General features: G+C 43.9%; 1 protein-coding gene across 2 annotated transcripts in view; it reads right to left on the minus strand.

Moving 5' to 3' along the window:
* Positions 1 to 27,299, minus strand: part of DAAM1 (dishevelled associated activator of morphogenesis 1) — a 178,859-nt gene that overhangs the window by 16,458 nt on the left and 135,102 nt on the right. The window contains exons 13-20 of one of the 2 annotated variants that reach the window (XM_008168239.4): positions 26,543 to 26,730; positions 25,397 to 25,690; positions 24,998 to 25,105; positions 19,756 to 19,785; positions 17,478 to 17,581; positions 5,500 to 5,584; positions 2,619 to 2,725; positions 1,228 to 1,316 (exon numbers count right to left, since the gene is read on the minus strand). In XM_008168239.4, the coding sequence (XP_008166461.2) occupies positions 1,228 to 1,316; positions 2,619 to 2,725; positions 5,500 to 5,584; positions 17,478 to 17,581; positions 19,756 to 19,785; positions 24,998 to 25,105; positions 25,397 to 25,690; positions 26,543 to 26,730 (1,005 nt within the window). The remainder of the gene's footprint in view (positions 1 to 1,227; positions 1,317 to 2,618; positions 2,726 to 5,499; positions 5,585 to 17,477; positions 17,582 to 19,755; positions 19,786 to 24,997; positions 25,106 to 25,396; positions 25,691 to 26,542; positions 26,731 to 27,299) is intronic. The other variant, XM_008168243.4, reaches the window with a different exon arrangement.

Below are 27,299 nucleotides of genomic sequence, written 5' to 3' on the forward strand. Positions count from 1 at the left end.
AGCCGTTTCTATCACCTTTGAAACCTAAGACTGTAACTCATCTCTGTGTGTACATTACCTGCTTTAACCTTGTAAATAACTCATTTCTTTTTCCTAGTTAATAGGCTACAAGTGTTGGCTTTGGTGAGAGAACTAAGGTACAATTGACCTGAGGTAAGTGACTGGTCCTTTGGGACTGGGAGTAACCAGAGCATTGCTGTGATTTTTGATGTAAGGGACCATCTATCACAAAGGCAGGCTTGCCTAAGTGTCAAGACAGGTCCGGAGTGCCCAACGGGACTGTCTGTGGCTCCACGTTAAGGCTGTTACAATGCTTGAGGAGTTCACGCTCGATACTTGGCTGGTGAAATCTAAGGCCTGGTCTACACTGGGGTGGGGTGGGATGGGATGGGGGAATCGACCTAAGATACGCAACTTCGGCTACGAGAATAGCGTAGCTGAAGTCTATGTATCTTAGGTCGATTTACCTCACGTACTCACGGCGCGGGGTCAACTACTGCCGCTCGCCCGTCGACCCCGCTTCCGCCTCTCGCTGCGGTGGAGTGCAGGAGTCGATGGCAGAGCGATCGGGGATCAATTTATCGTGTCTACACTAGATGTGATAAATCAATCCCCAATAGATCGATCACAACCCGCTGATCCAGCGGGTAGTGTAGACGTACCCTAAGTATAGATCACACAACCAGTTTGGTATTTGAGCCCTGGCTTGTAACAGGCTGCCCTGAGGTTGGCACCCACATTCGTGAGCTACTCCACCCAGCTTGACAACCACCTGTTGGGGTTGATGAATTCAAGCTATTCTAAATAATATCGTAAAACATTTGAAAGTATTAATAATCACGTCTTCCTTAAAGCAATCCTGTTGATACCAATACATCCAAAATCTGACCTCTCCCTCTTTGTATATATAGCTTGGGTATATTTAGTTTTGAGATAAAAACCTCAGTTCTCCCCCTCCCCCTTTAAAAAACCAAACTGACAAGGGCAACGCTACAATAACAAATCAATACTCCAGTGCATCAGGAGGGAAAATATTTCTGTTTAGAAACAGATTTTCATTTCTGGATTCCAGGGCCTTGCTAGACACAAACATGTTTGGTTTTATTGAGAAGAATACATTGAGTGAATCTGGGCTTTATGAATGATGTGAAAATTGGGGAATACTTGACACATCAGCAAAAGCTTTCAAGCAAACCAATAAAAACAACAAAATCCCCATTAACTTACATTCAATCTTGGGCTTAACTTCTGCAACTCTCTCCGCAAACTTCTTTTTGAAGTAAAGGGACTGCAGCCTTTGCTGATAGTGATTTATCCTGTCAGAGTAAAAGATGCAGACATTGAAATTAGTTTGCTACCGACAGGACGCAGCCACTCCACTATTCACAGCTGCAGATCGGAAGGGCCAATTTGACCTTGAGAGCACCTTTCTCTTTGGACTGTAGTGGGACAGAAAAGATGATGCCTGAAACTGCCATCTCTTAGGCCCCAAGCCAGGTAAACGTACGCTTAAGTCCATCCCCCTTCAGGGCATTATATCACCACTTGCTTAACTTTAGACACGGATTTCAGTCCCATTGAATTCACTTAAGCATGTGCTCATGAGCTGTCCTGAACAGAGATGCTCCCCTGAACCGAGTCCTCAGTACATTTGTAATGGGCTATAGCTGCATAGACAGACAGACAAACAACACAGCTACCAGCTATGTGGAACCTGCAACCTTCAGTATCAAAAAAGCTGGCCTCTACAGTTAACCAAGTTCCTCTGAAGCATTAAAGGTACATCACTGCTGGAGGCAACACTTTGGGATCTGTTGGCTTGAAGATCTTTGCTAGCATGGCAAAGCTTATGTTCATAGGTCCTGAAAATGCAGCAGCATTTGCTAAGGTGTTCCCCCCCCCCCTCTAGGTAATGCAAACTTTACAGTTAATGGTAAAAATTTCTGGACAGAGGGCCAGATCTTCAGCTGGTTTAAATCCATGAGAGTTGTATTGTTTTATACCTGCTGAGAATCTGGCCCACAGTACAGAAAAAGGAAAATCGCTCCTGTCTTGCATAATTTGGACAGTGCTCTCTACTTTTAACCACACTCTCTGCAGAAAGCAACAGAGGGTCCTGTGGCACCTTTAAGATTAACAGAAGTATTGGGAGCATAAGCTTTCGTGGGTAAGAACCTCACTTCTTCAGTGAGGTTCTTACCCACGAAAGCTTATGCTCCCAATACTTCTGTTAATCTTAAAGGTGCCACAGGACCCTCTGTTGCTTTTTACAGATTCAGACTAACACGGCTACCCCTCTGATACTCTTTGCAGAGTTTTCTAGCTTTAAACATTCAGCACTGGGAGATGAAGGCTGCAGATGGAAGTTCCTAATTTATCCCCAGGGCAGCAAGGCAACAGGCTCACACATGTGTATGTGAGCCACAAAATAAATAAAAATATCCAAGTGGATTTTCAAGCCAGGCCTCATTAGACTCCCCAGCTGCATTACACAAGATTATCTGGCTCATTTATCTAAATATTTTAGAGAAGCCCTGTGACTAATCTGCTCAGCTGCCATTCCAATAGGTCTAGTGTGTAACCTGCTGACATTCTGCAGCTGGTAGATTCAAGCATACCTGCTCATTTCAAAGAGGAACCTGTCAGCCTTGGCCATGCGATCTAATTCATGTTTGTGCTCCTCCAGAAGGTCAATATCGGCTTTCTCAGGAACAAATTTCAGGAGCTAAAAGGAAACACAATTTAGACACGAGACCTACACTTGTTTTTATGCAGTCCCTTTCTTATAATGGGGCTTTGGCTTCATTAACAAATGAATAGAAAATGAAACATTGCTGTGTCTACTTTCACCCCCAAACCTCCCCCACGTACAGAGGGTGCAATATGGAGCTATTACAGTTTGCCTAAGAAATACTGAATGTCTGCCGTTTCCCCACACACACATTACTGTTCAGTACTTTCCACCATGCCCTGGACATATGGTTTGATTTTACACCGGCTAAGCTGAATCTTCACCCAGTCTGTTATAATGCAATTATTTTAGATGGTAGCACAGTGGTTCTGAAATTTCCTAGTGGTCAGATCAAAGGAAAGAACTAAAAATGGTTGAAAAAATTTAGACAAGACATTACCCCCAGCAAAAATGCAGTTGTGTTGAAACCAAAATGTTTCAGGGAAACATAGTCGTGGCAATGAACATTTCACTGGGAAAGTTTCTCAGGTCCAGAATGCAACAGAGAGCGAGAACCACCCCAAACTATTCAAGAGCCCACAATAGGATGTGGATGACTCAGGTTCACGTCTTGATTCTGCCTGATCCAGAACAGGGATTTCTGGGTCTCCCACTTTCCAGGGGAGTGTCATCACCAAGCTATTCAGGAGTGTCTTTCTCTCTCTCTCTCGTGTGCTTTTTCCATGGAAAAAAAAGTTTCGAAAGGTCTTAGCCCCATGATAACAAATCTCAAAACTTTTCAGAAAATGGAATTCTTGTTTTCTAGCCAGCCCTGGTTGCCATCAGGGTGTTTTTACTTGCAAATTATATTCCAGCTAATTAATCCTCCCAACTCTGCTCTGGGAGGTAGAAGTATTATCTCTATTTTATAGACAGCCGATAGCTCTTTGTTTATTTCCCTGAGATGCCCAAGGTGTCTCGGCAATTTAATGTCAGAGCTGGGATTAGAACTCCGGTATTTTAGCTCAGACATTGAGTTGGCTAGAACGTAGATCAGTGCCTCTTCGGTACTGCCGGGAAGACAGCCCTCAATCTGCTGTCAATGCACCACCCCCCTCACTAGTGCTTGGCTGACATCAGCTCCTGGATAAGGAACAGCTGAGTGAAGCTGAACTGGAGTGAGAGGGAGGCGATGCTGGCGGGCAAAGGAAAACACGCGGGGGAGCTTGCAGCCCTGGTGTCGTCTCCTCTGGTTAAAGTTACACGCCCACAACTGGTCAAAGCAGCCACCAGCTTACGGCAGCCCTGAACCCCTCAATGATGCTAAGCTCTCCTATTCCAGCATCCCCAAGTGCCTCGCTACCCTCTCTGGCTGGCTAGGAGACCCTGTGCCAGGCTGGCAGATGACGTGCCTTCCCACATGAACACCAGCAGTGCAGCCACCTGGGCATGAAACCTTCAGCCCTCAGGAAATTCCAACGAGAATAAACCAACACAGAGCCGCTCTCAATTACCGCCAGCTGCCTGCAGCCCCTAGGGACTGGACAGGAGTGCTAAAGCTGCACCCCCTTTTGCCTGGGAAGGCAGGGAACTGCCAGTCGGGGATATCTCCAGAACAAGCAGTTCCCCAGCTGGCTGACTAAGGGTTCACAGCAAGACCAAGACTCTTGACTCACCATTTGAATTCTGCACGTTTGGCTAAACCAATGGCCCTTACTTTTTAAAGGCATAAATAAACCCATCATTTCACCTTGCTGTCTGGAGTGAATCGATCCGGCAGAGCTAGAGTCCCCCGGGGACAAAACTGCTCAAGCAATGAGGCACTCCAGGGTGCGGAGCTGCCCTCCCACACGGACAGCTTGGCCCTAGGTGTGGTGATGTTAGTCAGGCAGCATCACCGCACTCTGGTGCCTGCTGCTTTTATAAAACGGCTCTTTAAATAAAATCACACCAAGGAGGGGCATCTGCCCCGCCTCTATTAAGAAATAACAAGCCTTTCCTTTTGATTCACTTCTAATTCCTACCTCCACCGCACCCCATGTACTGTGTGTCACTGATCTGAATGAAAGCACTTACTCCAAGGAGCTGGAGCCTTGTGTCTGGTTTGTTTGCGAAGGCTCCAAGCGCCCTGTAGAAGTTCAATCAATAAAGAAATCAAGATCACGGCAACATTGCCTGACAGCATTCATGGGCTGGGAGTCCCAGTGACTAATCAGATTCCTATGGAAGTAACATGGCGTGCACAGATGTCACAATGAATCTACCCTTGCGAGTTTTAGCTTTAACAGAATGTCATCTTCATGCTCTGCATACCAACGTGAGCCCTAGCTCCGGGAACCTGCAAAACAGCACTGCGAGGAAAGGCTCTGGGGCCAGACTCACTGCTCCAGCTATGCACCAGCGTAACTCCATTGGTTTCAAAAGGAGTGATAGAAGCCTAAAACTGGAATAGCGCTGATGGAGGAGACCCCTCATCTGCTGTATGTCCAGAAACTGGGATTTTGTCTAGCAATAGCAAACCGTTGATTGGACTGAGCCATCCCCTATGGTGTCAAATGCATTGCTGAGATCTGAGCACAAGGGTTTGTGGTTATGAAAACACGATCAGTAAATACTGTTAGCAAACGTGCAAAACGTGACCTGAGCGGCACATCCTCTGCTTTGGAGAGCAAAGGTGTTGTAAAGGCTGTGCGGACAAACTCATCTCTGTGTCGCAAATCGGAGTTATTTTAAAGCTACCATTCATGAATCTGTCACAAGTCTGTCTTATTTTGAAAGGCATCCAATACTAACAACAACATGCATGACAGTAAGCACCCGTCACCCACCTGCTCTAACATGTCTTTCGGCAGATCCTCGTGTTCATCCATTGTTAAAATTGCACGTTTGATTTCATCATTTGATAATTTCAGCCTGGGAAATGAAATAAATGGATGTTCAGAAGAGTGTTATTCACACATAAAATGCAGCCTAGTAGTTGCGTTCTCCACACTGGTTCTTCATGATGTTGTTTTGCCTGGACAATTTAGGCAAGACTCATCCAGTAACCCAAGTGCACTCCTCGACAATACGGCAAATCGTTTCTGCAGATCTGAACTTCCCTCAGGGCCTTATGCAAGAGTCAGAGATCAGGTCAAGGGATCCAAGCAGGACCCTCTTCTGTTCTACTCACTGCTGTCAAATTCCTCATATTACAAGGTCAAGGGGAGGGCAATGCAAGCTGGAAAGAAAGGTTAGTTTCATCCCATTATATAATTTAACACCTGAATAACAAGACTGCTCTTCTATTCCATGCCATGAGTGACACAGAAGGAGAGCGGAGGTGAATAATACCTTCCTCCCTTTGGCTTATTATAACCTGGTTGTTTTTCAGCAGACACTTATTATTTGGCCAGTTACCATGTTAAAAACTGGCAATTTGATAGGAGTAAGATTGCTAAGGAAAGTGTTTCTAGTTAAAATCCTCCCTTCAGTCCATTCCGCACCCCTGGCCTCGATCAATCACTCCATTGTACGTACTCCACCTTGGACTCCATGGAGGCAATGATGCATCTCAGTCAAGGCTCATTCAGTTACAAGACCAGATAGTTTGGAAGCCCATGTAAAGCTGTAGACCAGGGGTAGGCAACCTATGGCACGCCTGCTGAAGGCGGCACACAAGCTGATTTTCAGTGGCACTCTCACTGCCTGGGTCCTGGTCACCGGTCCGGGGGGCTCTGCATTTTAATTTAATTTTAAATGAAAATTCTTAAACATTTTAAAAACCTTATTTACTTTACATACAACAATAGTTTAGTTCTATATTATAGACTTATAGAAAGAGACCTTCTAAAAACATTAAAATGTATGACTGGCATGTGAAACCTTAAATTAGAGTGAATAAATGAAGACTTGGCACACCCTTCTGAAAGGTTGCCGACCCCTGCTGTAGAAGATCCATCTTCACAGCCGAAGAGGAGATCTGGGGATATTTACCCTTCCTCCTGCTGCAAAGTGGCCTGGGAATGTTCTCTGAAATGGTGTGTTTTTGTCAGCCACACTTTTTTAAAAAAAACGCTACACAGTCTGTTATAGCTGTAACACTGCAATTCATTTCTTTTTTACAGAGCCAAACGTTAAGGTCCTGATGTGACAGCCGCCATCTTGGCCGACACACTGGGGATTGACTTCCAGAACCAACAGCATGAGCTGCTACGGTTTGAGCTAAAGAGTCAGTGCTTCCTAGATGGGGCTGTAACACACTCATATCCTCTGTGGATCGGGTACAGACAGGGACCTGCAGCTCACCAGTTGGTTACATTGACTCAGGCAATTTCCCCATGGACTTTAATGGGAGTTTGACTAAGTAGGACTTCTGGATTTGGCTCATTATTATTATTTTCACGTGATTATTGGACAAATTGTGTGTGGACATTAGCAAACTTTTGCTGCCCCTTAACATCTTCTTGAGGTTTAATTTACTTCTTCCACTTCCACTGACACCAGACAACCTCAGGTTGGAGTCTATTAAAAATGAAACAACCTCAAAAAACAAGAGCTGAAATTTTCAGCCGTAACTAGTCATTCTGGGTGTCTCAATTTTCGAGTGCCCAACTCGAGACACCCAACTGCTTGATTTCCAGAGAACAGGGGCTCAGGATGTTTTGAAAAATCAACCCCTTTCGCTGTGTCTCAGGCTGGAAACCAAACAATGGAGGCACCCAAAATTACTAGGGCTTGTCTACACGGAGAGTTCATATGCAGCAAGCCAGGGTGGGACTCTACCGTACTAGTTTACTGCACATTAAGCCTCCACGTGGACCCTGCTACAGCACTCCTGTTTCCAAACAGCTGCATGTCAGAGCTCACCATGGACCATTTAGTGCACAGCAGCATGGTCCACAGGGCCAGTTAGTGCACAGCAGGCTAGTGCGCTGTAGATTCACAGCCTAACTCTCCACATAGACAAGCCATTAATCCCTTCTGAAAACATAGGCAAATACAGAACAAGTAAAAAAAATCATTTGCTCTGCTCCCTACATCAGCTATTGATTTAGCACCAATCAACACAGAATCTAGGCACTTTGGATGAAATCCTAGCCCCACTTCAGTCAAGGGATTGGTGGAGGGGAAGAGGGGAAGGGGAACAAAACCTACACCACATTCAGCTTCTCCTTCTTGGTTCCACCAGCCACTGATTAGGGCTAAATGCCTCTGCAAACTTCCCCACCCAGCTCGCTGGGAGGGCTTTGCTTGCTTCTCTTCCTATTTTGCATTATGTTGGATGGAATAATTTAGATGCAAACGGAAAACACCCCCCTCTGTAGAGTTAACGAAAGGGTGTTCATTCCAGGGAGTGAGCATGGCATTTGCATATTATTGGAACGCCAGGGCTGTTTTATTTTTGACACTGTATCTATTTGTGTGCTCTTAGCACCCTCCGAGGCTTTGTCTGGATTCCACCTCATTTAGCCTTGGTTTGAAGAGCACAGCCCCGGTTTCTCTTTAAATGTATGCCTACAAAAGACAGAGTTATAGGGTGAACTCACACAAGAAAAAAAAACAACAGAACTTGCACATGTTACAGTATCAGGAGCTGGTAGTGATGGTTAAAGTCAGCATCGTAATTCCCCGGGTTTCACACACGCCAATCTACTGAAAAATTCACTTTCTTGCACTTATTGTCTATGCATTCTCTCTGCCTGAAAGTCATTTCCCACCCCTGCCCCTGGTAAAGTTTGAGCACAATCCGTTCAGCTGTTTATTTACAAGTTATGCGAGACTGACCAAACACACTTTTCCAATTGTAAAATTATTCTAACCATCATCCCTATGGGCTTAAACAGGATTTGAGTGGCGCATGGGCATCATGCTAGCCCCCTGCACACACAGCGAATTACACCCTGAGTGAATAAATAGCACATTCAGCTGCACATGAAATCAACTCCTAACCAAAGCATGGCAGTGGTTTAGCCGCACAACCGTTACAGGAAATAATTTCGCAAACAATCATTTTGGTATTCCTGTGCAAAAATAACTACAATGCATTTTCAGAAATAGAATTTGCTCATTTGGGGGGAAATTTGTCTGAATTCTTAGGATTCAAAAAATTGTTAAAAGCAGAGAACTACTTCTATATACACAGAAAGAGTCTTTAAAAAAAAACCCGACCAAGTTAACGTTTGAAAACAGCCAATTGTGCTTAATTAACCGGATCTATTAATGAGAAGTATTATTTGTTGCAATTCTATAAGGCATTCTTGAGACCATTACTGGAAACTGGTGTTCACGCTTCAAAAAGGATGTTGGCATATTGGACAGATTTCAAAAAAGAGCCACAAGAATGATTCAAGGCCTATATAAACAACGAGGAGTCCGGTGGCACCTTAAAGACAAACAGATTTATTTGGGCATAAGCTTTCGTGGGTAAAAAACCCACTTCTTCAGAGGCCTATCTGAACCACTGAGGTCTGAATATCACTACTTTAAAGAGACTTAAGTTCAATCTATTTAGCTTATCAAAAAGAAGATCAAGAGGTGACTTGATAATGGTTTATAAGTACTCACACTGGGAGAAGATTTCTGATAGTAGAGAGTCCTCTAATTTAGCAAACAAAGACAAAGTCTGATCACTGGAAGTTGAAGCTACAAACATTCAAATAGGAAGGCACATTTTGATTTAAACAGTAAGGGCAATGGCCCATTGGAATAATTTATCACAGGAGGTGAAGGATTCTTCATTACTTTGAATCTTTAAGATTTCAACATTGGGGGTGAAATCCTGCCCCCGCTGAAGTCAAGGAAGTTTTGCCATTGACTTCAGTGGAGCCAGATTTTCACCCTGATGTTCTTTTCAAATAATTCCTCTAGCCTATGGCCTGCGTTATGCAGATGGAGAGACAAGATGATCACAACAGTCCCTTCCAACCTTAAAAAAAAAAAATTATGACTGCATAATATTACAGGTCAAGAGTAGTACTAATCAGAGTCTACTGCATTGAGAATAGCCATTTATAACATTATCTCAATGGAACAGGACGAACAGTTTGATGGGATCCCACAAGAGATTTTTTCTTGTGGTAACCATAAGAAGAGTCAGGAAAAAAGAAAAAAAAAAGTCCTGAAGGTATTTGCTCAAAGTTCACTTTAAGCTCAGTTTTATTCTATAATATTCAGTTCTCCTTTACTTTCGACACCAATGCCCACAATACAAGGGCATCATAAGAGAGCTCATCCAAAAACGAGGAGGAAAAATGGTGCCTGACCTGGGGAGAAAAGGGGGAAGAGAGCAGTGATGGCACCGTGCGGTGCCCACATCGAAACCTGCCACCACAGGTGGTTTGGGTACTGCTGTTAAATGGACACAGGAGGTCACACCTGCAGCAACATGCAGCCTTATCCTATGTGTATCCTCCCTGTCTCGGACAGACATCTAGCAGGGGGGGAGAATAGGCTCCAATTCCCATTTCAAACACAGATTTCCTGTGTGATCTTGGGCAAGTCACCTGGGTCTCAGTTCCCCCATCTGTCAAATGGGGATAGCCCTTCCCTGTCATCACAGGGCTGCAGTGAGGACAGACACATCCACGCCTGCAGGATGCTTGGATGCTATGGCGATAAGGGCCAAGACTGAGATAATCAGACCTGCAGGGTCCAGTGGGTTTGTTTATTTAGGATTAGACACTTCAGTCACACTTGTATAGCTTGTTGCGCCAATGAAATCTCACGGCATCGCCTCAAATAGTTGGACAAGGCTTATGCTGCTTGTGGTCTGCAAGCGATTCAAAGGCTGAAACAGGCATGAAATCATTGGTTTCATATGACAAAACTATAGAATGGTTTTCTCTGGAGGACATAGAAATGCAACCGCTCCCTTACTTTGATCAGTCCCAATGGGGTTGTCAATCTTGTCCTCTCCTGAAGCTTAACTTGAGGGCCATTATGTTAGCTACACTCCTACCAGAGAGCATCCCTGTCCCTCTGGCTTTGTAGATGGTTAAGTAGCCCCCAGGCAGACTGGTGTCACATCAAAAAGCTTTGCACCCGCTCCCAGAAACGAATGCACTAGCTCCACTGAACGGCCACAGTCTACCAGATGACGGAACCAGAAGGCAGGGAACTGCAGTGGTCTTCTGGGTGGTTTCATGTTCTAACACATCCAACCCCTCTGACTTGGCCAGTTACCGGGTCAGTCTGGCCTGTACCAAGATCACCAAAGATTGAATTTAAACTAAAAGCGTGGCCTGGAACGTGGCAATGCCACCTTCCCTCACCCTGCACCGTGATCCCTATTCTGGATCTGTGAGTTACCACCTCTAGGGAGAAACACACAGCTCAGTCTCCTTACCTACCTAGCCCCTGGTTTTCCTGTGCAGACTACCCACAAGGGTCATGATTAGTGCCAGGTGTAACAGTGCATTTTCTAGGTGACTACATAGAGCTAGTTTTATACCCATGCATGGGAGCCTGGGCAGAGACTAACAACTGATGCCATGTAGGTCACTGTTCAGCCAATAGTCAATAATTAAATTTTCATCACAACCATCCTGGGCCCTATCTGAACCAGAGTTCTACTACGGACTTTCCATAAAGCCTGTTCGTTATATGTCAAGTTTAAAAACTTTTCCCAGAAGTGACCCAAAATGAATGCCAAGAATTGCAATGCTTCTTAGAACTAGAGTGTTTCTTAATATCTTGAGAGAGAAATCACCCAGTGCTGGAATTAAACAACTTCTCACACAATTGGATGGGAAAGAGGCCAGTGAAAGCTACAAGCTTATCTATAGCCACAATAATGATCGCTGCTGGCAGCAGCTGTCGAACGCAAACCGTCTGAGAGGAACTGGGTCACAGTATTTGCTGTCACGGGGATTTAAACCCCGCAACTGAGAGATGCAAAGTGACAGCTCACAAGCTTGACCAATGCAGGGTATTTGGGGCGGCTTTGCAGAGGCAAATGGAGAACCTAATAAGTGTGAAAGGAAAAAACAAATTCGGCATTGAAAGAGGCGCACCCTCCTGAAAAGCCACATTCAATTAAGAAACATGCTTGACACCGGCTCGCAGAGGAGAGAAACAAAACCAGCCATTCACCTACACAAGACTTAGAAACACACACACTAAAGTATTCATTTGCATCTTACAAAACACACTACATGCCTCCTGCACTAGAAAAACCTGACCAGAGCAGAAGCTGTGATGTGGTGGCTTGTTGAAAGAGGCCCAAAATGCATTGACATCAGCAGGCTTTGAGCTATACTAAAAAAAGCAATGTCAAAAATATGTCCATGTTACATTACTAGTTTGAGGAAAATCCAGTGATCTCACTAAGCAGTAATTTCTCCCAAAACAAGAAAAGCAAGCAAACATCGAGAGAGAGAGAGAGAGATAAAGTATCTAGCCAGCCGTAATCTTTCCATGCTGGAAACCAGACAATGGCTGTTTAGCTTACAAATGTATAGGCTAAATGAAGAGCTGACGGTGCAATCTTTTCACATGCAAAACTCAAAAAAAAAAAAAAAACACCAAACAAACCAACAAAAAAACAACCCACAACCTTCTACTGGTGTTCCACGGATACAGAAACAGGACAGCATTCACTGTGAGACAACTAGGTAACTCTCTCTAGGTTCACACAATACACCGTAGAACAAAGTGCACGAATTTGTCCTTACAATACCTAGAAGGCAGGGCAATGCTATGATCCCCATTTTACAGATAGGGAACTGAGGCACACAGAGGCTAAGTGACTTGCCCAAGATCACCCAAGAAATCTGTGGCAGAGCAAGGAGTTGACCCTAGAGCTCCAAAGTCTCATGCTAGTGCACTAAACAGTGGGACATCCTGTGCAGTGCCTTCACTGCAAGACCATCCCTCTTTGCAAGGCTCTCCTTCCTCTCATCCATTTTGTGTTAAGAGTAAGCAGTCTGCAAGCTTTAAGGGGCAGGGACCTGATTTCTCCCCTGCTTGTAAAGAGTCATGTAGCTTTATGGTGCTGAACAAATAAATCTGGGCCTTGATGCGGCAAACACTTGGGCCCAGATCCTCAAAGGTATCGAGGTGCCGAACTCGCACTGATTTCTACAGGAATTGGGCACCTAAATATCTTTGAAGATCTGGGCCTTATTGCTGAGCATAGCGCTTGCTACTGTAATTCTACTGGCTTCACTACTTACAGAAGCAAAGGTTTGCAGGATCAACCCTAGGGCTGCTACCGAAGCTCTGAAAGTTACCGTTGCATAAACCCCACAAGCCTCTCCAAACTTGCTGTGAAGTAAAATGTCGGCATGTTAGAGGGGCTTGTCCTCCCCTGTCATTAAATTGAAAACAGGCACCAAACTCACGCAGTCAGTCAAAGACAGGCCTGTCCTTCAAGCTCAGTCAAAGCTCACACCAGGTCAAATTACCTCTCCGCTACAGAACTACTATTGTCCAGCACACAGAGTCCAGGCTGTACTTAACTGCAGGCTGAAGGTTAAGGAAACATCAAACAGCCCATTTTAGCAAATAAGGTCTATTTGGATCTGCCAAGTGTCTATTTTTGGCTTATTTCACTTCTCACATTAAGGAGAATATAAAAAAAATATATTGTAGTTTAAAAATTCACGCAAAAGACCACAGCATTCCCCTGTTAGTAAGACTATTTGGTGTTTTCCAGTCAAACCAATTTACAATTATTAACTAATATTTAACACATCCTATTAGGGAGATGAGAATATTTAAGTCAATCTTACAGAAGGGGAAACTGAGGCAGGCAAGTTATGTGACTGTCCAAGGCCACAGAGAAAGCCAGTGTCGGGCATGAAGAGAACACCATAGTCCCCAGTCAGGCTCAGGTCACTTCCCATGAAGAGGGGAATCAGCTAGCTTGCTGCACTCATTACCAGTTTAATGAGAGGGTGGGTAGGTTATGAAGAACAGGGGCTACTGGTTCCTCACCAGCTCCATAATGGAGGGGGGAAGACTTGTTAGAAAAACAAACTGAGGTCCTGACTGAGCAAGGCCCTTAAAAATATGCTTGAAAATTTAATATGTGAGTAGCCCCAAACAAAGTCAAAAGGACCATTCATGTGCTTAAAAATAAGCACATGCTTAAATGCTTAATTAAACTGGGGCCAAAGCCAGTTCAGAATGCAAACACAACCAACTTAACTTGTCAGGGAGAGATGCACCCAACTTTCTAAATGTTAAGTTATTTTCCTTTAAAGTGCCCTGTTGAGGGAAATTTCCTCAATGATGAGACTTTTTATTCTATAATTTTCCCACCCCTTTTTGAGCTTATTCTGAGTTAACATTTCTTTCCTGCGTCCCCCTTTTTTAAAGCAAATCTTTGGAGATGAGGCAGCAAATAGCCATGGGGAAAAAAAGACAACCTTTAAAATGCAAAGGTTTATATACAGCTTGCTGTACTGAGAGTTAACTTTGTCTCCAGGACAAAGTGACACATCTAGGATACACTGAAGAAATGCACGCCAGTGAAAATTAACCAGTTTTTTTTTTAAAAGGTATATTTTTTAAAAGGTATTGCATAATTTTAAAAGGAAAATAAGCCTCCCCTTTTCTGAAGCATTATTTTTATTTACTCTTACTATAGGCATGGGGTTGGTGAGATGAAGGAGGCTGGGAGACTAAAGAAGCTAGCCAGTGGAGCTCACCAGCAAAGGAAAGCAGAGAGATCGGGGTTGGATGTTTTCCTCTCCTTAACTTGCAGATATTATACAAGGAAGAGGGAGGAAAATGGCACATCAACTCCACTGCTAGCGCTCCCTCTGCCTGCACATGACAGGCATTCTGATTCTGGACGCTTCCACCCAGGCCCTGGGTCTTGACTTGCTAAGAATGTGGCCAGAGAGTATTTTAAATACATTATGAGTAAGAGAAAGACAAAGGAAAATGTAGGTCCTTTGCTTAGCGGGGAAGGATTGCTAGTAACTGATGACATCAAGAAGGCGGAGGTGTTTAATGCTTATTTTGCTTCAGTCTTCACTCAGACCAGATACTCAACAATTAAATATTAACACTAAGGGGGAAGGAACTCAGGCCAATATAGGGAAGAACAGGTTAAAGAATATTTAGATAAAGTTAGATGCATTCAAGCTGGCAGGGCCTGATGACATTCATCCATGGGGAACTAGCAGATGAAATCTTGGAACGGTCAGTAATTATCTTCTAGAAGCTATTGAGGATGGGTGAGATCACAGAGGACTGGTAAGAGGCAAACATAGTCCCTATCTTTAAAAAGGAGAACCCAGAGAATTATAGACCATTCAGCCTAACTTTGATACTTGGAAAGATACTGGAACAATTAGCTGCTCTGGGACTTTGCCAATAGGACCTCAGGGCAGAACCTCACATTGGGGCTGGCTTTCATAGGTCCCAGACAAGTTATTGCCAGCAGGCTGCCAAATGGAGGGTTGGAGCACGACTGCTCCCATGAACCTTAGGCCTCCGTTCGAGACCCATAGGCCATGACAGGAGGGGTTGCAAGCACTTTGGAGGACAGGATTAGAATTTAAAACAACCTTGACAAATTAGAGAATTGGTTTGAAATAAACAAGATAAAATTCAATAAAGACAAGGGCAAAATAGTTTACTTTGGAAGGAAAAATCAAATGCACAACTACAAAATGGGGATTACCTGGCTAAGTAGTAGCGCAGCTGCAAAGGATCTGGGGTTTATAGTGGATCACAAATTGAATAAGAGTCAACAATGTGATGCAGCTGTGAAAAAAGCTCATATTCTGGGGTGTATTAACAGGAGTGAAGACAGACACAGGAGGTAATTATCCCACTCAGCACTAGTGAGGCCACACATGGCGTACTGTGTCCATTCTGGGCGCCACCCTTTAGGATAAATTGGAGAGAGCCAGAGGAGAGCAACAAAAACGATAAAATGTTTAAAAACCAGACGTATAAGGAAAGGTTAAAAAATTGGCCGTGTTTAGTTTTAAGAAAAGCTGACTGAGGGAGGAACTTGATAACACTCTTCAAATTTAAGATCTGTTACTCACAGTCCTCTTTATAATTGTTCTTCACGTCTGCTAAAAAAAGGACAAGTAGTAATGGGCTTAATCTGCAGCAAGGGATATTTAGGTTAGACCAGTGTTTCCCAGACTTGTTCCACTGCTTGTGCAGGAAAAGCCCCTGGTAGACTGGGCCGGTTTGTTTACCTGCCGTGTCCGGAGGTTCAGCCGATCATGGCTCCCAGTGGCCGCTGTTCGCTGCTCCAGCCAATGGGAGCTGCTGAAAGCAGCAGCCAGTATGTCCCTCGGCCCACGCCGCTTCCAGCAGCTCCCATTGGCCTGAAACAGCGAACCACGGCCACTGGGAGTCGCGATTGGCCGAACCTCCGGACGCGGCAGGTAAACAAACCAGCCCGGCCCGCCAGGGGCTTTCCCTGCACAAGTGGTGGAACAAGTTTGGGAACCACTGGGTTAGACGTTAGGAAAAGCTTCCTAACTATAAGGATAGTTAAGTACTGGAACACGCTACCAAGGGGTTGTGGAATCCCCATCACTGGAGATTTTAAGAACAAGTTGGACAAACACCTGTCAGGGATGGTCTAGGTTTATTTGGCCTTGCTTCAGCACAGGGGGCTGGACTTGATGATCTCTCGAGGTCACTTCCAGCCATACATTTCTATGAAACATGGAATTCAAAAAACTGGACCTACCCAAATTCCACTTGGTACATTAAAAGTGATTCTTAGTTTATACGTAATTTCAACATTTTCATGTACTGAAGGAGACATTTTCTAAATGGGACAGGAGAGGTTTTTTTTTAAAAAGTATTTATCATTTATTTAATCATTCACATTTGCACGCCAGACTTGACTGGCTTGTATTTTCACATAAAATTAGTCTAATCCATGTACTTTGCTAAAATACTGCTTTTAGCATGTAAGCAGAATTTAGTTTTAAACACTAGATTAAATTACTCATAGTAATTAAGTAACAATGCAACCCCTTCCAGACTGTGAGACTACTTTCATCAAGGGAGTCCAATGACATCACATCCAGGGCAAAGTCAGAGGGGTTTTGGTTATAGCTCTGAACCTCTTTAAATGAATTATAGTCTTGATGAATGTAAATCTCTTTGGGAATGCAGTGGGTTTATTACTCATAACCCTATAATTCTCTCTATATTCCTTAGTATCTCTTACCAAACCTTCCCTTGTTGCCTCCTAATCCTAGTAGGATAGTTTGAATCTGAAAATCATTCACATTCCAAAAATCAAAAGTCGTGCACTGAACCCTCATTACTAGTATTTAACATCAGTTTCCAAACAGCACTCCCCACTATTCAGAAGCCTAAATATAATGACCGCCTCTCAGAGGCCAGTTACCCAGGGGTGTTCTGCCTAACTGAACATTTAGAATCTATTTCCTTTTCTGATTTTAGCAGAGTCCTTCTTAAATATCACCAAAAAAGTAAAGAAAATCTAAGGTATAAAAAAGATATAAAAATTAAACCTTTCTGAACAGCGACAATGGTTCCCGTAGCATTCCCGCACCAACATCGGGCATTCTCGTGTATCCTATTAAATGCATTTGCCTTTGCAAAACTATACATAAATGGAAGATGTAATTCCATAGCTGGGTTCAGGTGTCAGTAAACTCCTCCGGTTTAATTCCCAGCGTTTCCGTTATTAGAATCCCTTGAGAGGGAACTACAGCATGATCTCCAGTTCAGGGCACATTATTCTTTACAGTTCACAAGTATCAGAACTTAGAATGACACAGTTAGAAAAAAGTCTCTAGATCCTCTCACAGGACACAAGTAGCACCCAATAACCAGTTTCCTTGAAGGGAAAAGACATTAACAATACCTGGAGAGAAGAATATTGCAGTTCTGAGCTCTCCGGCCATCTATTACCGAAAGCTCCTTGACTTTATGTCTGGAACTCAGTGTGTCATCGATGGCATCTTCTTTCTACAAAAAGCATGATGAGAAAGTATGAAGAGAAACAGCATATTGACATTTGGAACCCTCAGCATGCATCAGTATCGTATACAACGGGTCTCCATTAATCATGAATGTCACTAAGGCTTAGCACTGAAACCTGTAGCCTGTAACTGAAATATAATAAGCCATTTTATAAACCAGAGCTTGCTTTGAAAGCCACTAGGTAGAAATGTAAATATGTTTTCACACAGGAAAGTTTGAGAATCCACAAACCTCACATACACTAATGAATAAATAAAGCAAGTCTTTCCTAGCATACATCTTTGAGATACTTCATTAGATCTTCGCTTGAAATGCTGTGTTATGGACTGTCACACAGGCTCAAGATCACTTTAGTTCTGCTGCCACTCTAAACACGTGCAGCATCCACTCACACAATAATATATGGAGATATACCTAGCTCATAGAACTGGAAGGGATCCTGAAAGGTCATTGAGTCCAGCCCCCTGCCTTCACTAGCAGGATCAAGTACTGATTTTGCCCCAGATCCCTAAATGGCCCCCTCAAGGATTGAACTCACAACCCTGGGTTTAGCAGTCCAACTATCCCTCAATACTATCCCTCTCCCTCAATACTACTCAATACATGGTTCAACAATAAAACCTAACAGGCTAATGAACACAACCTGCAGCATTTATTACCCGTTAAGGGGGAGACTTCCAAAAACATATACGGGATTCAAGAGCACCTAAATCCCTTGGGTGGTTTGGCAATCAAGAGCACAGGTTATCAGGACTTGTGTTCCTAAAACTCTTGGGTGGTTTGACAATCTCCCTCAAATGATTTACAATATACACAACTGCAGTTACACATGCAGCAGAACAAAAATGGTATGAGATTTAGTAAACCTGGCGAATGAGGAAAGGTTAAAATACCTGGGTAGTCTGGAGAAAAGATGACTGAGGAGGGATCTGAGAACAGTCTTCAAATATGTTAAGGGTTCTTACAAAGGATGGTGATCAATTGTTCTCTATGTCCACTGAAGGTAGGACAAAGGGTAAGCAGCTTAATTTGCAACAAGGGAGATTTTTGCTAATCTCTAACATAATTATCCTTGTTGTTAGAAAGTTAAGTAGTGGAACAGGTTACCAAAGGAAGTTGTGGAATCCCTGCCATTAAAGGTTTTTAAGAACAGGATAAACAAACAGCGTCAGGGATGGTCTACGTTTACTTGGTCCTGCATCAGCGTAGGGTGGTATGGACTAGATGACCTCTCGAGGGCCCTTCTACATTGCTATGATTCTATCAGTGGCATAAAATACATAGTAACAAACGTAATGAATATTACTGAGCTACACAAGTGGTCACGTTTCCTCTGATTTTATTTACACTGTTGCAATAATCTTGATTAATGTTAATAGGTGAATACCTACCTATTCCATTGATTCCCCAAGGAACAGAACACTGGGAAGGAAGGTGATAATGCTAGCAGATGTGTATCAAAATGCATAACCATATGCATTCATATGGTCCATTTCATACTTCCAAGGTTTAAAGTGAGCAGAGACATGAATTTCTGTTATGTAAGACATTTGCAGTCCAAAATAACTAAGTATCTTTTGATCCTTTTACCATCTAGGAATGAGATGTTCAAAAGTACTCAGTGTTGGCCGAACTCTGCTCCCAGGAACTTCAATGGGCCAACTTTGAGTGCTTTTGAAATATCTTATCCCTAGGAATAAAACTAATTTTCCAAAAGCGTCTTAGTGACTTGGAAACTTAAGTCCCATTTTCAAAAGAGTCGTAAGCACTTAGGAGTCCAACTCTCATTAAAAGTCAATGGCCTTGAGGATAAACTAAGCCCCCTTTTTTCAAAAGCACCAGGACCCATTTTTAAATTTTACACTTGTTCTCAAAGTCTTGCACCTAAGGCAAATCTGCACAGGACATGTCAAAAAGCATGGAGGAGGTTTGGTATTATCGCTATACTTCCTCAGGTTATGCTATGTGGCTTTTTAAAAAAATTCTAATTAAAATATTAATCATCTTTTACAATTATTAAAATATAATATCCAGTAGAACTGCATATAGCACTATTCTACTTCTAGATAAGTGTGCTAAGCCTGTGTTAATTGATCCAGCTAAACATTAGCAAAATCATCACGTTAATAAAAACAAGATTTCAGCAGAAGCTCACTTACCTGTTTGGAGTTATTGTTCACAAAGAAGTCCTACAGCCATAGCAGAAGCATGGAAAAGGCAGTAAAAACACGTGCAATTCAGTGGTCACAGCAAAAGAAAAAAGAGTCAAAGCATAGTCAGGAAGAACATATAATACAGAGGTATCTACTGCAAGAGAAGCACCTGGGGCATACGAATTCTGACAATGGATAATGCAAATGAAAATGCACTGAGCAGTAAAAGAATATAAGTGAAAGGGCACCGAATGGGAAAGCACGCAAATCAGTGACAGGCAGGGGAAGCATTGGTATCTGCTGTTTCATCAATGAACCATGCAATGGCACTCTAAAAGAGGGTGTTAAAGCAAAACATGGAAGATAAAGAATCCCTCCAAACTTTCTGAAATTCTGAGATCCCTTCATGCAAGAATCAAAAAGAGCTGTACAACAGCATCAGTACTCGTTAAGCAAACATTGGGGAGAAAATTGCTATTTCGATGAGTTTGTGGGAATTTCAAGGAGTGAAATGTCAACACATCTGCCAGGAAAAAAACAGGGTTTTGAAATGAAAATGAGATTCTCCTTCCAGAGCAAATTTTGAAATGACGAAACTTTACCATTTGCCATGGCAACGTGTTTGCCCAGGAACTGTCTTACAGGGGGAAAGCTACGTGGGAGCTAGGCAACCTTGCTAGCCTAGAGAAATACTCTCCCCATACCCAGACTAAACTTTGCCATTGTGCAGTTCCCCAGATATCTGGTGGGCTTGGGCATGCCCCATGTAGCATCAACCACATTCCAATAGACTGCAAATTTGTGCAGCTGGGCTTTTATCATGAAACCACCAACATGGGTTTTCCCTATTTGTATGCTGGGGTCACTCTGTTTGCATAGCTCTAAAGACCCCATCACACAGATGTGCAATCTGGAGTGATGTTCAAAGGTGCAGAAATACACCTTTTTGAATCAAAATGACTTGAGAGGAGATATCTCAGTGTTAGATTTACTCCAAATCAAGTTACTACACAATCATGTTTCCTTCCTGGCCGTTATGCTAGAAAGCAACGGACAGTCCAGATGGCTGTTTTAAGATATTATTAATCCCTAAACAGATTTCCAACACAACAGCAATTTTAAAGAAAGCCTTTTTTATGTAGGTCCTTGCTGGCTGGCTGCCAATCAGTTTGTTAGCTCATGAATGGGGCGGCGGGGAGGGGAGAGAAGGGGAGAAAGGGGAAGTGGTTATATAAATTACTCCAGAAGTTTTGGGCATTGATTAAACTAGCACCTAGTAATGAATCTGAGTTTTAGCCTTTTCTTTCCACAATGTTGATTTTAGCTTCAATAAAGATTGAAAATGAATTTTTAAAACCTTCCTAAAGTTTTGAAATAAATTTAATCCAACAGGGGGAAAAACCCTAGCCAAAATACAAAGGCAGATCAGCAAAACACTGTCCTGAACTCCACTGTCACTGCCTGCTCAGCTGATGTGCCAGAGTTCTCTTTCACAAACAGCAATACACTAAGCTTCACAAGGAAGAGGTGCCAAGGACCTAGAGTTGTTACTAGCTGGAGCAGGGCTATGATGCTCTCACTCCACCTTGAAACACCGTTGGAGCTAAGCATGTTTCTGCTCCCACATGGGACAGGGCCTTAGTTTCCAGATTCTTCATTCCCTGGGTAGTAGCCCCCTTTTTGCAGATTTCACTTTTTTGTAGTATTTTAACAGCAGAAGCAAAACTGGTGCCCTGAATCTTGCTTTCAGCTTTGTTGCGGGGGAGGTCAGTATTCCTTCCCCTCCCTCAAGATTCAGTGCATTTCTCAGGAAATCTGCTTGGTACACAGGGAAGGGTATACATTGGTGAGAAGACGCTAGGGTGACCAGATATCCCAATTTTATAGGGAGAGTCCTGATTTTGGGGTCTTTTTCTTATATAGGCTCCTATTACCCCCCACCCCCGTCTCGATTTTTCACATTTGCTGTCTGGTCACCCTAGAAGAGGTATGGGGAGTTGGGTCCATAATCCATAATTAACTTTACCACTGGGAGTGGGGGGAGGAAGAGGGAGGTTGTAAATGGGGAGGAATTGTTGGAGGAAGATTTGGCCATGAGTGGCCTGGTTTGCTGGTGGTAGCATACAGGTCTGTCCCATCTTACGCGCATTTAACATGCGCAATTTCAGCTTTACACAGTCAGCAAAAACAAAAACAAAAAAAGAGAAAGAACAATTTTAATACTGTACCAGTAGTGCGGGCGATTCCGCCCACCATTACACTCAATGGAATTTTGACTAGACGCGATTTTCGCTTTACGCGCTGACTGCGGAACGTAACCCCAGCGTAAGATGCGACAGACGTGTATTGAACTGCACTGTTCCACTTTAGTTATGTTTGGAACAGAACTCAGATCTCCTGACTCCCAGCCCTGTGCTTTGGCCAAATGACCATTCATGCCTGCCCTGGCCCTTATTGATGCTGCTGTCCAGCTGTGTTTACTGCCTTAGGTACTATTACTATTCAACACTGTCACTTGAAAGCAACATTACCACATAGCGGAGGTCCAAAATCTGGGTTCCGTAACAAAAATGATTTTGCAGAAAACAATATGTCCCCGGAAATATAGTCAGAGATGGGGCTTGAACTCTGTCCCCTCCAATTTCACAACATTCCTTTGAGAGATCAGAGACTCCAATGTAAGAGCCCTGTGGATGCGGATCAGAAAGTTCTGCTGATCCATGTAGGTTCCACTGTCCAAGCAGAGTGATGGGCCAGAAGCAGCTGAAATGCTCTACTAATGGCAAAAAAGTAATATTGATGTTCAATAACCCTTTACCTGTATTAGTCAGTGGTGTGTTACCACTAACAGGGATTTGTGTTCTTAAAATCTTGATAGAATCCCTCTAAATATTGCTGAGTATTTTGAAATATTTTAAGATGAATACATATATATTCAGTGTTCTCAACATTGTTCTGCGTGCAGGGGTGTGTGTACACACACGCACACAGCGAGAGCACATGCAGACAATGTTGAGAACACAATTTAATTGAAATATGCAAAGGATGCACCATGCTAGGTCATGGGTGATCATTTATACCCCCAGGCACTTCTGAGAGTCACAGGCTACAGATCCTTTCCCAAAGGGTGTGTAACACCACTCCTTTCCTGACGTCCCGCCAACATTGCTTATTGAAATGTCTTTTGCCAGCCCCTCCCCAGCCTTTGGCTTTACTATGACAAATTCCTCATTCACCTAAAGTTTGGCTTTGATGAATTCCTGACCCTCTCTCTCACTCACTCTCTAAAAGCGCCTTTTGATTTCAGCTAGAACTATACACATTTCAACGCTCACCAGTACCCATCTACTCAGGCGGAGCTGTTTTCCTGTGATGTTCTTCCAGGAGGTACCTTTCTATGCCAAAGACTTGGCTGCAATGGTTGTTCAGAAGTGCTGGAGAACGTGCTTTGCGGGTCATGTCTCCCAGCCTCTATGAGCTCTGGTGCTGGGAGGTATTTAGAGCTTTTTAAACATCTTTGGTCCATGCTCTGTAATTTATCTTTCATTACTATTGGCTGCTTTCCCAATCAGGCCATTGGCATTAGTTACAGACCAACACAGCTGCCCAAAAAAGGTGATTTTGTCCCTCCTGAGCCCTCCTCTCCAGTGCATTTGAAATATTCCTTACACACTGGCCCTACAGCCATCGTACCATGCACCTATTTGAGGCTTCATCCAGCTGTGCTGTCATCTGAGACAAATTATTTTTAACCCTCCGCCTTGTAATAGTCTCGTACCTAATCTACCTGTGGATTAACTGGCTCACGCTGATGGCTAGGAGGACAAAGACACAATCTACCCAGTAGCTCTCTAGTTCTTGCATCCCTCCCATTTCTTGTTCCTCTCTCACCTTCCACCATGCCAGGAACTCCTTTGCAGGTGATTCTACAAATTCAAGAATGGAACCCAACTGCACCTTCGTCAAACTCAAAGCAAGGGGGAAAGAATCACTCTTAGTGACCTGTTTGCAAAATACACTCTCGCTGTGTTTCCTTCTCTTCGGGAACGCTCGACATCTGCCCTATTCTAATCTGGCGGTGATCTCTACCTTGATTAGCATCAGGAAGAAATTAAGCTCCTTATAGAAGGTGCACGTTTATCTGTTGAATCCATTTGTTCCCTGCAAAGTCCCTCTGCACCTGCAACTAGCAGAACTCCCACTCATCATTCTGGCCAACTGACTAGGTAGAGTTCACTATTCTTAGCACTACGAATTCTCCTGCAGTCCCATCTCTTTTAGCAGCTCTCAGTCTCTGTTGACCCTCATACCATGTTAAAAATCTCATTTTCTTGCCCATCCATGGCCCCAATTCAGGAAAGCAGGTGTCTAGCCTTATGTACGCAAGTTATTTGCTGAATCAGTCCCATAAGGCTTATAACAAATTGAAATTAAAAGCTGAGGCTAGGGCTACACTACAGCGGGGGGTCGACCTAAGATACGCAACTTCAGCTACGTGAATAGCGTAGCTGAAGTTGCGTATTTTAGGTCGACTTACCTGGCTGTGAGGTTGGCGGCAAGTCGAGCGCTGCCGCGCCGCCGTCGACTCCGCTGCCGCCTCTTGCTGCGGTGGATTTCCGGAGTCGACGGCAGAGCGATCAGGGATCGATTTTATCGCGTCTTCACTAGACGCGATAAGTCGATCCCCAATAGATCGATTGCTACCCACCGGATCGGCGGGTAGTGAAGACGTGCCCTGAGACTTGTTTGCAGTGTCATTTTTTGTTTAATACTCAAACTTCACCCTGGGCTTGCTAAAAATAAATAAGGAACGAGCTCCACACATGGCTGATGTGGTTAAAACTAAATCTTTTTGGCTTGAGACAGACATGAATTTTCAACCCACTATGTAGAAGTGAAACATTTGCTCTTAGAAGCGATCCAAAAACATGACTGCATTGTAACCACATCTGTGTGTTATTTTTAACCATTCCCAATCATTTCTTTTGTGATCCATCTTCATTAGGTGCCTGGGCTTACGCTGTAAAGCATGCTGTCAGGTGTGTATGCGGTGTGAACAGATCTGTATCAGGCGGCTAACCAACATTTAAATGCAAAACACAGGCATGCACAGGGGGAGTGTAAACCGACTGAGCTGAGCTGACAAGTTAAAATGGGATTAGTGTGAAATAATGATAAAATGTATATTCTGAGAGCCCATCTGACATAGGGTGATTGAATCGGTGCAACACACACACCAGACCATTACCTGCTGTCTCTGGTAAGCAGAGAATGTTCTTTCAAGGTCTTCGAGATCAAGGATTTTAAACACTTTTGCATCATCGATGTCAGTCCACACGGTGCCTGCCAGCTTGTTCTGAAACACACCAACATTATTAGATGCTAAGTTTCTTTATCACAGCGAAATCGGCTGTTTCACACACTTCTGGCATGTGGCTCATCACGCGGCGCCCTCAGTTATACGAGTAGGCCGCACAGGCGCATCTGGGACGCATCCCTCGTCCCAGATACCTGCACAAAGGTCAAGTGATGGAGCAAGACACTTTTTCCTTTCTAGGAAAACAAAATCTTTTAACGGTCTGATCCATGGTCTCTTTATAGAGAAGAAAGTGGCACGTTAAACAGCAAGTGAGAACGCAGGGCTTACCTCAGGCAGCTTAGACCAGTTGAAGGATTTGAGGGCATTCGTTGGCTGCGGGATGTTTTTCTTTTTGAGGGCCGAGCCCAGCGGTGCTCCAGGAGGCGGGGTTATCCCGCCTAGGGGAGGGGGGCCAGGTGGAGGGGGCGGGCCACCAGGAGGTGGGGGTGGTGGAGGGAGGATTACACCAGGTAGAGGAGGCGGAGGAGGGGGAAGGGCTCCTGGAGCCTGAGAAGGTAAAGGTCCACCAGGTGCTCCAGGTGGCAACGGGGGCCCTCCTGGAACGGTAGCACAGATTGCCCTCTGAAAGAGAGAGAACGAGCACAGTTACAAAAGGGGGCTACGGTCAATCATTTTAAGCCCTTATGCACATTAACCTAGACCAGATGCTGATTACAGAGGGCTCCGTTAGCTAAGATGGACGTCAAGGGCCGACACATTCTTAAAGAATCAGGAAACCAGTTTAGGATGTCCTGCACTTCCCGGCAAAGGTCCAGGACAAGGTATTGGGATAGCTGCCATCCTGGAAGACACTGGAGATTGAACTGGGGACCTCCTGGAAGGCATGAGTCTCTACAGCTTGAACTGAAAAGCCAGGCTCCATTGCTGTGTGTTGTAACCAGCTCACATCCTCAGAGTGTTGGGATGGCCAAGGGATTACATACCTCCTCTAGAAGCTCGCCTTGAGCACCGGAGGCTCCTAGCAGTTTGAATCCCCAAAGGGCCCCTATTTACATCCACCTACTTGACGGACACCTGGGATTGAACCAGGGACTTTCACAGCTAAGAGCACGGGTCTACAGCTTCAGCTAAGGAGCTAGGCCAGTAGCTGGCAGCTGTAATAGATTCACATCCTTTTAAACTTGCAGTTGACCCAAAATGGGTTTCTATGTAAAAGAGCATCTAACAAGCCCACCTGGGAGGCAACCAAGGAACAAGGCAATAGCCATCCGCCTAACAAGGCTATTTCCATGGTTAGTTTAAAGCTGTCCCTTCCCTAGCCAACTACAACTCTGATTTCTTGCAAACATAGTTGAGCCTTTCCCACACTCAAGAAAGTTTTGTACCCAGAATTCTTCATCTGCATTCTCTGTTTACTGCAGTGAGAGAATCTGGAATTGCACCATAAATGGGAAGCCTGCAGCATGCCCTTACCCTATTCAGCTCATGGAGCTGTGCTGTGAGGTCTGCCACCTGTTGCTTGACGTGCTTGTGCTCGGTAGACTCTTTTTCGAGTTTCTCTTTCATCTTACTTAAGGTCTGCATCATCTCCTCTTTCTCCTGAGTCTTGGCATCGCACTCTCGCTCCTTCTTTTCCAATTTCTGCTGGAGCTCATTGTGTTCTAGCCCCCCAACCCCCAAAAAATTCCATGAAGTCACTTTTAACTATACGTTCTTCCTGATGGCAAACTACACACATGCACGCGCACACGCATAAAATCCTTGATTTCTAAAGAAAAAGTAAAGCTAATAACAAGGAAAAAGGAAAGATTGTTGAGTCCACAGGACAAACTAGGACCATTTACTTCCCCCCTCATGCAAAGGACATTAACCCCTTCTCAAACACGATGGCCAGGACTAGCCACTGCATTTAGTGTGACTCTAAGACAGATCATACATGGCAACAAGGAGTTCGCCAATGCACTTTTCTTTTTAAGTTACACACAAACAGGGTGAAATCCTGAGCCTATTTAAGTCAATAGCAAAACTCCCATTGATTTCAATAGTGCCAGGATTTTATCCTTAGTATTTCTGAGAACAGTAGCTTTGGAGCGGTCATATGTCATGGACTCTCTCAACTGTTGATGTGGATATCAACACTGATATTTCAGGCTTTTGTGCCTGATACTGTAGTCTGGGCTGCCCTGCCTTAACCAAGACCCCAATTCAGCAAAGCACTTAACTTTAGCCA

The sequence above is a fragment of the Chrysemys picta genome, chromosome 4 (genome assembly GCF_011386835.1).
Source record: "Chrysemys picta bellii isolate R12L10 chromosome 4, ASM1138683v2, whole genome shotgun sequence".
NCBI classification, from domain to species: Eukaryota; Metazoa; Chordata; order Testudines; family Emydidae; genus Chrysemys; species Chrysemys picta.